The 12,595-nt window shown below is 39.3% G+C and overlaps 1 protein-coding gene across 2 annotated transcripts in view; it reads left to right on the top strand.

The window, feature by feature from the left end:
- Window positions 1-6,921: 6,921 nt before the first annotated feature.
- Window positions 6,922-12,595, top strand: part of ESS2 (ess-2 splicing factor homolog) — a 177,400-nt gene continuing 171,726 nt past the window's right edge. For both annotated transcript variants that reach the window (XM_073674814.1, XM_073674806.1), the window contains exons 1-3: window positions 6,922-7,148; window positions 10,835-11,000; window positions 11,195-11,278. In XM_073674814.1, the coding sequence (XP_073530915.1) occupies window positions 6,996-7,148; window positions 10,835-11,000; window positions 11,195-11,278 (403 nt within the window). In that variant the 5' untranslated portion in view covers window positions 6,922-6,995. The remainder of the gene's footprint in view (window positions 7,149-10,834; window positions 11,001-11,194; window positions 11,279-12,595) is intronic.

The following is a 12,595-nucleotide window of genomic DNA, read 5'->3' as shown; positions in this document are numbered from 1 at the left end:
TTTTAGGCTGTGATCACATCTGCATCAGAGCGACTATCGCAGATTCCATCATCTCTAACAGCACAAATAGTGCTGCATACATGCAAGTGGAAGTTATAATTCAAAGAGACGAATGTCAGCTGCACAGACCATTATAACTTCCCTGCTGCCTGAGGAGAATATAGAAGTAGTGCTACTCCCCGTAGTGCAATATAAACCTGCAGGGAAGAAACACAATTCCGTCATTAAATACAAAAGAACACAAAATGTTTAACGTACTCAAAGTAAATGTAGAAAAAGACCATGTGTTGATATGCAAATTACAAAATGTTTAATAGTTGATCATATATAAAACAACACAAGATCCAGACCATAATAATACATAGTTACATAGGACAGATAGGGCAAAGAGGGGAGATAACGACACAGAAGGTGCAATTATGAACCATCACAATCCATGGGTTTCAATTATATTGTAGTGGTAACACATTTCACAATGTCAACAGTCTCACATAGTAAAATGAAATAACATTATTGATAGTACACAACCCACATTATTGAAGACTTCCAATATTGCAAAAAGCTCAATAATATGTATGCAGAGAAATGGGCTGTAACAATAAGTCAAAAAGAGACCATTTATTTTTGTTGCCACAATTAAGTCATTGTATTTTGTTTTGCTTTTTATGGTATTCATTTATTTTTATTTAGTCCCATTAGAGGAATTTAACCTGTGGTCGTCTCATCACTTTCACCAAGGGTGGAGAAACTTTTTTACTGTCAAAGGCCATTTGAATATTTATAACATAATTCGAGGGCAGTACTAAATTACCAACTTAAAAATGATCCTGCTATAGTAGGGCAAACATTTCACTCACCTCTAATGTGATGGCTGGAACTGCTTCTCTTTGGTGCTGCTGTGATGTTAGGTGTTATTGATGATGATGCTACTTACAACTGCTTTTCCAGCTGTGCGTAGGTCTGGAGCGCAGGCGACTCTTTACAATGGTAAGAACTCGCAGCAGTAAGTTGCTCTGAACACAGATGTATATTACACAGCAGGTCTCCTCAAAGTGGGAAATACATCACTGCTCACGTAATTTTTAAAGAATTCAAGTAGAAGCAGAGGGATGTCTGCTGTATACATCTGTACCATACACGAGGCACTCGTCTTCTCCTGTCACGCCCCGGCGTGTTTCATCCTACCAAGTTTTTAACACTAAGGTTCAGATACGGCTTTAAAGAATGCAACCACTTGCGATAAAACGCTAATTTATTTATAATAGTTGCTTTAAAAGATAAAATACACAATTAAAGGAATAGTATGATAAGATGATATTGCGTACACTTTTGTATATGTTAACATACGAATGTTAAGTATATATACTCACATCATCACCTTTTAAACATCATCCATCTGGAATATCAGAGAAGCAATCAGCAAGACAGAGACCCCCTGGAAATATCATAACACTGCATGGGCAGGTATTACAACACTACACATCAGCGCAAGTACATCTATGACTTCTCTCTCAGTAATATTTCTTTGGCCTTATATATTGTGAATCTACACTAGTAAGTCTAGTTCACCTTTAACCTCCAGTGGCCAGCCTTCGGCAAAAGATGAATCAGTTATACAGGCTCTCATCAGACAATGGGGCTATAAACCCACACAATTCAAAAGCTCTCAGGAATCACACAAGTAAACTGCAGACAAAGGTTAGTCAAGTCTCCATGTTTTACAATAACAAACAATAAACATAGGACTATTTGAGAGGTGAACTTTCAAACAATGTGAGTAAACAGTTCTCAAGATTTTGTTACTATGAACATTGTCTGTGTCTAAACATCAGGTAAGGCCGAATGAGCCTTATCTATCTGTGAATATATAACCAGACCAATGCTGGTTTGAATGCATTCTGTATATTTCAATATGGACTCAAAATATCCATTTTCATGTTCACACTACAGTCACTCAGTCTCATCAGTATTTCTCTTTAGGATCTCGCTATCCCTAGCCTTCAGTCTCTTCTTCCTGCGGGTCATTCCTTTTAGCAACACTGCTAACTCTGCACTCCAGACTTGAACTCTTCCACTAACAGGAAAACCAGTCCTTTCCCTAACAGTTACTCCACCAGTCTGTGGGCTAGTCCTAATAGTTAACTGTATCTTACTCAGTCGTCACTAACTATGCTACCGTCAACTATCTACATGTCTTACTCTACACTAACAATACTTAAACTATCACATCCTACATTATACATTATTTATCTACGCTACATTTCACATGACACAATATTTACAAATTGACGCAGGACGCAATACACACAATGCGATTGGTGTCTTATGGGGCAGGAGCGAAAGAGTACAGTCCACCACCTTTACACATCACATAGGAAACACTGCAACTCTGATGTATATACATCATAAAGGAAACAGAGACTGCTGCTTACATCACATAGAATACTCTGAGACTGCTGTACATACATTATGCATGACACACTTAGATTGCTGAATACTTCCCATAGGATACACTGAGACTGCTATATACATCACATAGGAAACAATAAGACTGCTGTATGTACATCACAAACCGTATACATTCCAAATGATACACCATATCTCTCAACTTTCAGAGAAAAGAAAGAGGTACAATCTAAGCGCGTAGCACACACAACAGCATTTTTGGTTACGCCCTTAATCACATCCCCTAGCTACATCCATTTACTATTTCTCTCTATCCTGGCAGGAGGAGATATCAGAGGGGGCATAGTGGCAGTGAGAGACATTCAGCAGACAGGCCAGGACAATGAGGCATAGAGCCAAATCCAGGACTGTCCCACTGTATCAGGGATAGATAGTACCTATGGATTTATTTTTTGCTCATTCATTGATAATTAGAACAGCCATAACTTTTCCATTTTTATGTAAAGTTTACTATATGAAGCCTTTTTGTGAGACAAGCTGTAGCTTTTTTAGGTGCCATGTTGCCAAACACGTCTGTAAGCCTGTGCTCACATACAATTAGAATAGCATCAAAAAGTTAATTTATTTCAGTTCTTCAATACAAAAGTGAAACTCATATATTATATAGAGTCATTACAAACAGAGTGATCTATTTCAAGTGTTTATTTCTGTTAATGTTGATGATTATGGCCTACAGCCAATGAAAACACAAAAGTCATTACCTCAGTAAATTAGAATAATTAACAAAAAACACCAGCAAAGGCTTCCCAAGAGTTTAAAAAGATTCCTTAGTCTGTTTCAGTAGGCTCCACAATTATGGGGAAGACTGCAGACTTGACAGATGTTCAGAAGGCAGTCATTGACACACTCCACAAGGAGGGCAAGCCACAAAAGGCCATTGTAGCCCTTATCTGTCCCCTCCCCCACCCAGGGAAGTGGGGAGGAATATGGTATGCAAATACACAAACCAGAGAAACAAGGAAAGGACGTACAGGGATACATGAAAATACCAAACATAGAAAAATATGCACTCACAGAAAACAGAGGGAAAAACACCGAAGGGATTAGGAAGGTAAATAAAAATAGAAGAGAAAGGAACTATGCACACATCCAAAACACCAAGCAAGAGTCACAGAACAACTCTCCTTAAACGCATCTGCCGAACACTGAATATTCCACTCCTTACCAAGCAGTACAAGACTTAACACTGGCAATCCAGATTCCCAGAGCAGAGACTATATAGCAGAGGGAGTGGCTGATACTGCACAGCTGAGAACTTCCAAGAAGGAAGCTACAGAAATTCAAAATTGAGCAGTTTAACTCCTACAATACTTAAAGAAACCAGCACCATTTAATAAGAGGGAGAAGTGCTTCTATTCAATGCAGAAGTACGTGAACTCAGACTCTGCGGTCTTCTGACTGCTCTCTGTCATGGTAAACCAGTGACAGTTGACCGTTTGACTACAGTTCTGTCTTGCCCCTCCTGTACTTGCTCTGACCCGTGGGTCCCCTGCTGCAGGTCTGGACACTGCTCTGGAGTGGCAACTGGTGGCTATCCTGCGGGGCAAACCTATCCTCACCATCAGAGGAGCTAGTAAAGAGCAGGTAGCCACTTAGTCATGCCCCTCCAGGGTAAGTCCAGCTAGTGGCGCAGTGGATCCACACCCACCGTTGTTACAAGGCATCTATGCAATTACCCTCTAGTAGAGGAGCAAATACCCTGTAGTAAGTAAATAAATAGCAATAGTACATATAAATAACATAAGGTGCTCAGTTAACATTGTTTTGATAAAAAATAGCAATCCCACCTCCACAAGGTGTACCAAAATCGGGACAGTGCCTAATACTTGTAGTTCACCTCACTGTGTCAGCAGATGCGCAAATAGATAAGGGCAGTGTATGACACCTTTCCGTCGAAAGCTATATACTGTATTTATGCAGTATTTTAACACTTAGTGAAGTGAACTACAAGAGTTAGGTAAAGTCCTGATTGGGGGACACCTTGTCGTGGTGGGATGGCTTTATGCTTTTTTAATCAAAACAATGTTAACTAAGTACCCTATGTTATTTACATGTACTATTAATATGTATTTATTTATTACAGGGTATTTGCTCACTTTGTTTTTATTGCCTGTTAAATGGCCACAGTGTGAATGCACACCTATGCACTGCACTTATATCAACATAACCTCTGGCTCAATTTTTTGGGCTTTGATCTATGCAATTGGGTCACAATGTCTTCTGACCAACTGCCCATGAGAACCATAATTCCCTGCGCCAACTGATGATAAACTTTTAACCCTTCTAACTTCCTAACAACAACAAAAATGTTTCAAAAATTATGCTGATGTAATGTAGACATATGGGAAATACTATTTATAGATCATTTTGTACAACATGACTAACTGGTTTAAAGATATAAACATTGAAAATTTGGAAATTGCAAAATTTTCGCCAAAATTCGGATATTTTCACAAAAAAAAATCTACCTAAATTTATCACTAACATAAAGTATAATGTGTCACGAAAAAACATTTTCAGAATCATTGGGATACGTTGAAGCTTTTCAGAGTTATTACCTTATAAATTTACACTAGTCAGAATTGTAACATTTGGACTGGTCAGGAAAGTGAAAACAGGCTTCGGGTGAAAAAAATAATTTGACTGTCCATTGACTTCTAAAAGAGGCAAACCCCGTCTGGCGATGAATACCCTTGAAGGAACAAAAATATATGGGCTCTGGGAGGTTCTTCCAGCAGCCCACATTTTCAGCCATTTATGGGCTGCAAGAAAAACCTCCAAGGAGTCCATGTATTCTAGGCTCAACCAAAATTATGTTGGCACACATGGTACCTAAGGTTCTGTATTACAGGGTTTACCCTACTTTATATGTTATTCTCAATGGATTGGGGGGGGTGTCATATTAAAAAAAAATCCAGGTTTGAGCCTGCTCCATACATCACAGGTGCCGACTACAATCGCAGCTATCTCTCATTGCAGCAGTTGAACCTTTTTGATGCTGCTGTCAGTTGTAACTGGAATTTAAGAGATTGGACATGGAGGAATGTGTTCCTTTTGACGCCCATCACCCCCCTAGCATCTCACAACAGGACTGTGGGGGGCCAGTGGCATTGTCCTGACTGCCTTGCTTCCTACTGAATGCCCCTGTGTCTGCCATATTTGTACGCCTATGAAGCCCAGCCTGTGGCAAAATTAGTGTATTGTACAAGCAATCAATCGATCCTAGGTTCAAGTTCCCTACGTTTACACATAGTTTTCTGAGACTTTCAAAAACCATGAGTTTTTCTTTTCCTAAAGAGTTTCCTGAACCGGTTTTTAGGGGCCTTTTTTTCTGTAGTAATGATTTTGCAGCCTTTGGATTGGACAGTGCCTAGTTTGGAGAAGTTTCTATCGTGATCTGCTTCAAAGAAGTAATATGCACTTTCCTCTCTTCAACCAATCCCAGTCTTTAAAAAAAAAAAAAAACTCTTATGAAAGTGGATTTCCCATAGAAATTAATTAGAAAAATTTTCCTAGAGTTTTTGAGAATTCTGGAGAGCATGTGCTCCAAAAACTCCTTAAAAAGGCTCATTATGAGCATAGCCTAAGGGGGAATAATACAATAAAAAATAAATAAATAATAAAATAAATAAATATATATATATTTATTTATACAAATAAATATATATTTATATATTTATTTGTATATGATTTTTTTTATTATTTATTTTATTTTATTAGTCCCCCTAGGCTAATATTTTTTATTTTTGAGTATGAAGAAAATCAGATTGTCACTTTGCCTAGCAAAAAAAAAAATTTACTTAAAGGTATCACAAATTTGTATGTACTCCAAAATGGTAATAATGAAAACTATAGCCTGTACGCGCAAAAGAACAATGCCTGATCCGTTTCTATTTATAAAAATAAAAAATATAGCTCCTGAGAGAGAAATATGAAGGTGGGCCCACCACTCTGACCCCCACTGATGCTATGAACTGGGGCTCTGAAGATCCCAGTGTGAACGCAGCAGCAATCGATCATGTGCACTGCTGCTCTTTAATTCTTATGGGAGTGCAGTGATCCCATTAAGAATGAATGGAGGGGATGATCGACCACCACTACATCACATGACACTTTCGGGATTGGTGGGGGTCTCATTGCTCAGGAAGCTATCCCCTATACTTTGGATAGGGGATAACCTTCCAAATTTGAGAATACACCTTTAAGGGCCAATATAAACCTGTTGCCTGTCTATAACAGTGGTCCATAGATTTCTGTGGGATCCTTATAAATATATATATATTCGTATTTATGATTTGTTAAGAATTGTGAAGGTGGTTTTACTTTTCAAAGAAAAATAAATGCAGAGATGAACAAGAAGCAGCATGAATACACTCATCATTGTATTCCACTGATAGTAGGACTATGAACTACATCTCCCGGCATGCCCTGCGAACAGACGGCGCCGGAGCTGCTCGCGTGTCTCACTTCCGCTTCCGGGAACGTTCAGTATCTTCCTGCTATGTGAGTCCGGTGTCGTTGTGCTGAAGATGGCAGCTCCGGAACCGGACAGCTCTCATACCGGGGCTCTGGTAACGCGAAAACATGGGTCCACTGCCCTCGCTGTGCCTGGTGAGGACCCGGAGAGGGCTGACATTAAGAGGTCGAAGAAACAAGTGTTGTGTGAGGAGACGTACATCCAGGTGAGGGCGCTGCGGTAGATGTCACATGTGTTGTCCGCCGGTGAGGGTGGTATAAGCCTGCAGCTCCAGTGTGATCAGGAGTGTTAGGGGTCAGTACTATGGGGATGTGCTGGTCCGAGCGCCTTCATGGGCCGATAACCGCGCAGACTGGTTCCTGCCTCAGAACATGGGAGTATGGGATCGCCTGATGGATCGGGGCAGATTATTTTATATGGCCAGATTTAGCCCGAGATCACATCTGCCTTATTTCCTATTTTCCAATCTGCATTGGGAGCAGAAAACCCAAAATGATGGGGTGTCCCACCTGTTCCATGAAGGACCTCAATCCGCTTGACAGGCAGTGGGTGTAGCTTTGGCAGAAGACCTGCTCTGCCCGTGCCACCTTTCATTCCATCAGATATGGCGGAACCATCAGCAACAATGGCGGCTCGTGGAGTCTTAGACTTATATGTGATGTGAGTGGTGCCACGTGTCAAGACCTGGAAATCGGCTGCTGGTCCCTGTTCAGTTTTTTTTATTGATGTCTTTGAAAGTCGCTTAGCCACTGGCAAATGGTACTCTTTGGGTATGGTACCATGTAGTGGGGCAGCATGTGGGTTGCAGAAAATGTTCAGTTAGGTCCATATATATTTGGACAGAGACAACATTTTTCTGATTTTGGTTTTAGACATTACCACAATGAATTTTAAACAAAACAATTCGGATGCAGTTGAAGTTCAGACTTTCAGCTTTCATTTGAGGGTATCCACATTAAAATTGGATGAAGGGTTTAGGAGCTCCAGCTCCTTAACATGTGCCACCCTGTTTTTAAAGGGACCAAAAGTAATTGGACAATTGACTGCAAGGCTATTTCATGGACAGGTGTGGGCAATCCCTTCGTTATGTCATTCTCAATTAAGCAGATAAAAGGCCTGGAGTTGATTTGAGGTGTGGTGTTTGCATTTGGAAGGTTTTGCTGTGAAGTAAACATGCGGTCAAAGGAGCTCTCCATGCAGGTGAAGCAAACCATCCTTAAGCTGCAAAAACAGAAAAAAACCATCTGAGAAATTGCTACAATATTAGGAGTGAAAAAGAAGCAGGACAAAAATATATCTCATACCCTACCATAATTATATATAAATGTAAAGCAAAATTGCATAATAAATATAGGGTACTTAGTGAACTATTTTTGATCAAAAAAAGTATACAAGCCGTCCCACCAGCGGCAAGGTGACCCTAAATTGGGACGGTACCTATACTGCCTATATTAAAAACCTTACTGTATATCAAAGTTGAAATAATGCATATAAAAGGGTAGACAAATAGGACCGGGTCCCAACTCCTAAGTACCCTATATTTATTATGCAATTTTGCTTTACATTTATATATAATTATGGTAGGGTATGAGATATATTTTTGTCCTGCTTCTTTTTTGCTAGTGTGAACATGCCTCTGTTTCTTGTATGTCTGCCATCTTAGACCTCAGTTCACATTGTCTGAATATTAGGAGTGGCAAAATCTACAGTTTGGTACATCCTAAGAAAGAAAGAAAGCACTGGTGAACTCATCAATGCAAAAAGACCTGGGGTGCCCACGGAAGACAACAGTTGTGGATGATCGCAGAATAATCTCCATGGTGAAGAGAAATCCCTTCATAACAGCCAACCAAGTGAACAACACTCCAGGAGGTAGGCGTATCAGTATCCAAATCTATCATAAAGAGAAGACTACATGAAAGTAAATACAGAGGGTTCACTGCATGGTGCAAGCTACTCATAAGCATCAAGAATAAAAAGGCTAGACTGGACTTTGCTAAAAAAAACATCTAAAAAAGCCAGCACAGTTCTGGAAGAACATTCTTTGGACAGATGAAACCAAGATCAACCTCTACCAGAATGATGGAAAGAGAAAAGTATGGTGAAGGCGTGGTACAGCTCATGATCCAAAGCCTACCACATCATCTGTAAAACACGGCGGAGGCAGTGTGATGGCTTGGGCATGCATGGCTGCCAGTGGCACTGGGTCACTAGTGTTTATTGATGATGTGACACAGGACAGAAGCAGACGAATGAATTCTGATGTATTCAGAGCCATACTGTGTGCTCAGATCCAGCCGAATGCAGCCAAACTGATTGTCCATCTGTAGTATGAAACGACGACCAATGACACAAAACATAAAGCCAAAGCAACCCAGGAGTTTATTAAAGCAAAGAAGTGGAATATTCTTGAATGGCCAAGTCAGTCACCTGATCTCAACCCAATTGAGCATGCATTTCACTTGTTAAAGACTAAACTTCAGACAGAAAGGCCCACAAACAAACACAACTGAAAACCACCGCAGTGAAGGCCTGGCAGAGCATCAAAAAGGAAGAAACCCAGCGTCTAGTGATGTCCATGAGTTCAGGCAGTCATTGCCAACAAAGGGTTTTCAACCAAGTACTAGAAATGAACATTTTATTTACAATTATTTAATCTGTCCAATTACTTTTGGACCCTTTAAAAACAGGGTGGCACGTGTTAAGGAGCTGGAGCTCCTAAACCCTTCATCCAATTTTAATGTGGATACCCTCAAATGAAAGCTGAAAGTCTGAACTTCAACTGCATCTGAATTGTTTTGTTTAAAATTCATTGTGGTAATGTCTAGAACCAAAATTAGAAAAATGTTGTCTCTGTCCAAATATATATGGACCTAACTGTGTATTCTAGCTGCAGGATCTTTAAAATAGACTTTATTTCATCTTGTTAAAATCTATATTTGGTGAGAATGTCACAACCATACATCGTTATTCCAGTATCGGCAAACGCGTTTCAGACTACATGTCTTTAATAATTGCAATGATTGAAATAGTCTATTTATTTTAAAGAAGATCCTACAGCTGGAACATAAATTTTTTGATTTCCTCCCTGCCGCACTGCTGGTTCCGTGTCTCGGTCTTCATGTGGGTGCTCTGACTCTCCTTTTCCTTTCTTTCATGTGGGTTAAAGTTTGATCTTTAACAGGGTTGTTTACTACCTTTACAACCCTTTTTAAATTAAGTAGTCCTCTTTGTAACATAAAAATTACACTTACTCCCCTCCCGCACCAGTGATGTTGGTCCCCAGTCCATAGTCTCCATGAACTATGGACAAGTGGAACACACTGTGGATTGGAAATAAGTTGCAATTTGTAGGGAACCCTTTTAATGGGTGGCTTGCTGATAAAACCTTGGGGTTTTTTTTTTTTTTTCCTGCAAGATCATGAAGCTGTTAAATTCCGTATGAAATCTCTACCCACATGGGGCTTGGTATTTGGCCACAGCCTGTTTTACCATCTGGGAGTGTACAGGGGTTTATGTAGTAATTTGCTCATTGACTGTATACATTATATAAATTTTGCCTCTCTTCTTATTATGGTAAAGGAAGATTGTGTTTGCTGAAATGTAACATTTGCATTAGTGTACAGATTATGGGGAGTCAGCTGTCAGCCAAAAGGTTGTTCAGCAGACTATATAGTTCTGTAAAATCGTGGACTCTGCAAATTTATAGAGGGATCTGAGGAGAATATAGCACTGCGAGATAAGTGTGACATGTCCTGTCTGCAGCAACAAAAATTATAGATGCTGTACTTTTTTTTATGAATTTGTCACTTTTTTTTTTTTTTTTTTTGCTTCATTAATGTCACATTTTTATTTTAATCTCCAAATTACCCCTTAATATTTCTTCTATAGAACCTGCAAAAAATCATCCAGAGAGATTTCTTTCCAGATGTGGAGAAGCTCCGTGCTCAGAAAGAATATTTAGAAGCAGAAGAGTCTGGGGATCTGGAAAAGATGAGACAAATCGCAATCAAGATTGGCACCTCTGGGAGAGGCTCTCGAGAATCCCCAATACCTTGTAAGTAAAAAATGTCCTGGCTCTTAAATTATGATTTTGATATTAGATTGAGCACTTTAAAAGGATCTGCCACGATACTTGCTGCCCATGAAATCAGCCAGGCTCTGGTTCCCTGCAGCTAGGTATATTTGCTCTGAAACACTCCAGCGAATTGGGTATTATAATATTTCTTCTTCATCCCCCTCTTTCTCCAGATGTAACACCAGCCACATTTGAGACTCCTCTTGGAGTTCCTGGAACACCTTCATTTACTGCTAAACACAGAGAAGGAGAAGAAGGTAAGACTTTTTACTGGAGCTAGTTTCTTTTACCTAATAAATATTGGTTAAGCTTTAGTCCTCTAGAAATTAAAAAGTTCAGTATATACCCAGTTGTTACATGTTCCATCATCTATCTTTATTTTATTTTTTATTTTTTGACCCTTACTCCTCAGTCACATGACTAAACTATAGTTCCTAATAAACGTGTAGAGAGTAGTCCCACTGCATACATTTATCATCTGCCTACACATTACTGCAGATGATAAATGTATGATTGCTGGTACCTCTGGTAATCCCAAGAGCAGAGGTCCCAAAATTCCATGTGTGAAGGGAATGTGACCAATTTCTGTGTGTACTTCTATGGAAAAACTAAAAAGAATGTGACAAATGTAAAGTTATGTTAAAATTTTGACCCCCTGTGACAAGGAATGCATATTGCAGATATGCATGTGAGCCTCAGTTGGTGTTTTTCCAAGCTGTTTATTGAATATTAATGCTGCAAATGCCAAAAAAGCGCCAACGATACAGTGTGCTGTGATTTGTAGATTGGAAGGGAAGGAAAACAACAACACACCAATGCCTAAAAGTGCTAATTTGTACCGCATTGTATAAAAATGGACTTATTTTTGATCAAAAACATTCTAAAAATGGAAAGAGGCCTTCAAGGGGTGTTCCAGTTAAATGCAAAAAACACCCAGGGCTGTGGAGTCGGTGTCCATTTTGGTGGAGTCTGAATCGAAGTCTGTATAAAATGGGCCAACTCCTAAAATATATAATAAATTGGGTACAGTAGTTAAATGCAGTTTGTGGGGAATATTTTTCATAAGAATTTGGGAAAGTTATGAAATGTCCTATTCCTGATCTAAGGGTCTAGACTTTTTTAGCTGAGATGAATCTGTGCTATAGTAAATTTATCACTTAAACATCAGCCATGTTTGAGGGAGACGGTGTCATGGAAATTGAGGAGTTGGAGTCGGAGGTTTGGCTTACCGACTCCACAGCCCTGAAAAAAACTTCATGTCTGTATAATGAAAAGATATGCAAATATGTCATATCATTTCTTTCATCCTCAGCGTTAAGATCTGCTTGTTGTCAGTGAACAGGAACATGTTTAATTAATTTATTTTTCTCAGATTCTGATAGCTCTAGAACTAATTGGCTTAGCCAATCAATTGTCTGTCATACATTTTACCTACAGAGATAAAGTAGCAAATTATCAAGACAGAAGAAAAAATTCTGCTGCTGGTGTATTTTTATAACCCTTAGTGAAATTTTTTTTTTTTTGAGCAAGTAAAAAGAGCGAGGTGTGACTGAATCCAAATATACAGGGATAAA

Source organism: Phyllobates terribilis, unplaced genomic scaffold, assembly GCF_046119375.1.
Source record: "Phyllobates terribilis strain yellow unplaced genomic scaffold, ASM4611937v1 Scaffold_1__5_contigs__length_1240528914, whole genome shotgun sequence".
Lineage (NCBI taxonomy): Eukaryota > Metazoa > Chordata > Amphibia > Anura > Dendrobatidae > Phyllobates > Phyllobates terribilis.
This window is presented reverse-complemented; position numbering and strand designations above follow the sequence as displayed.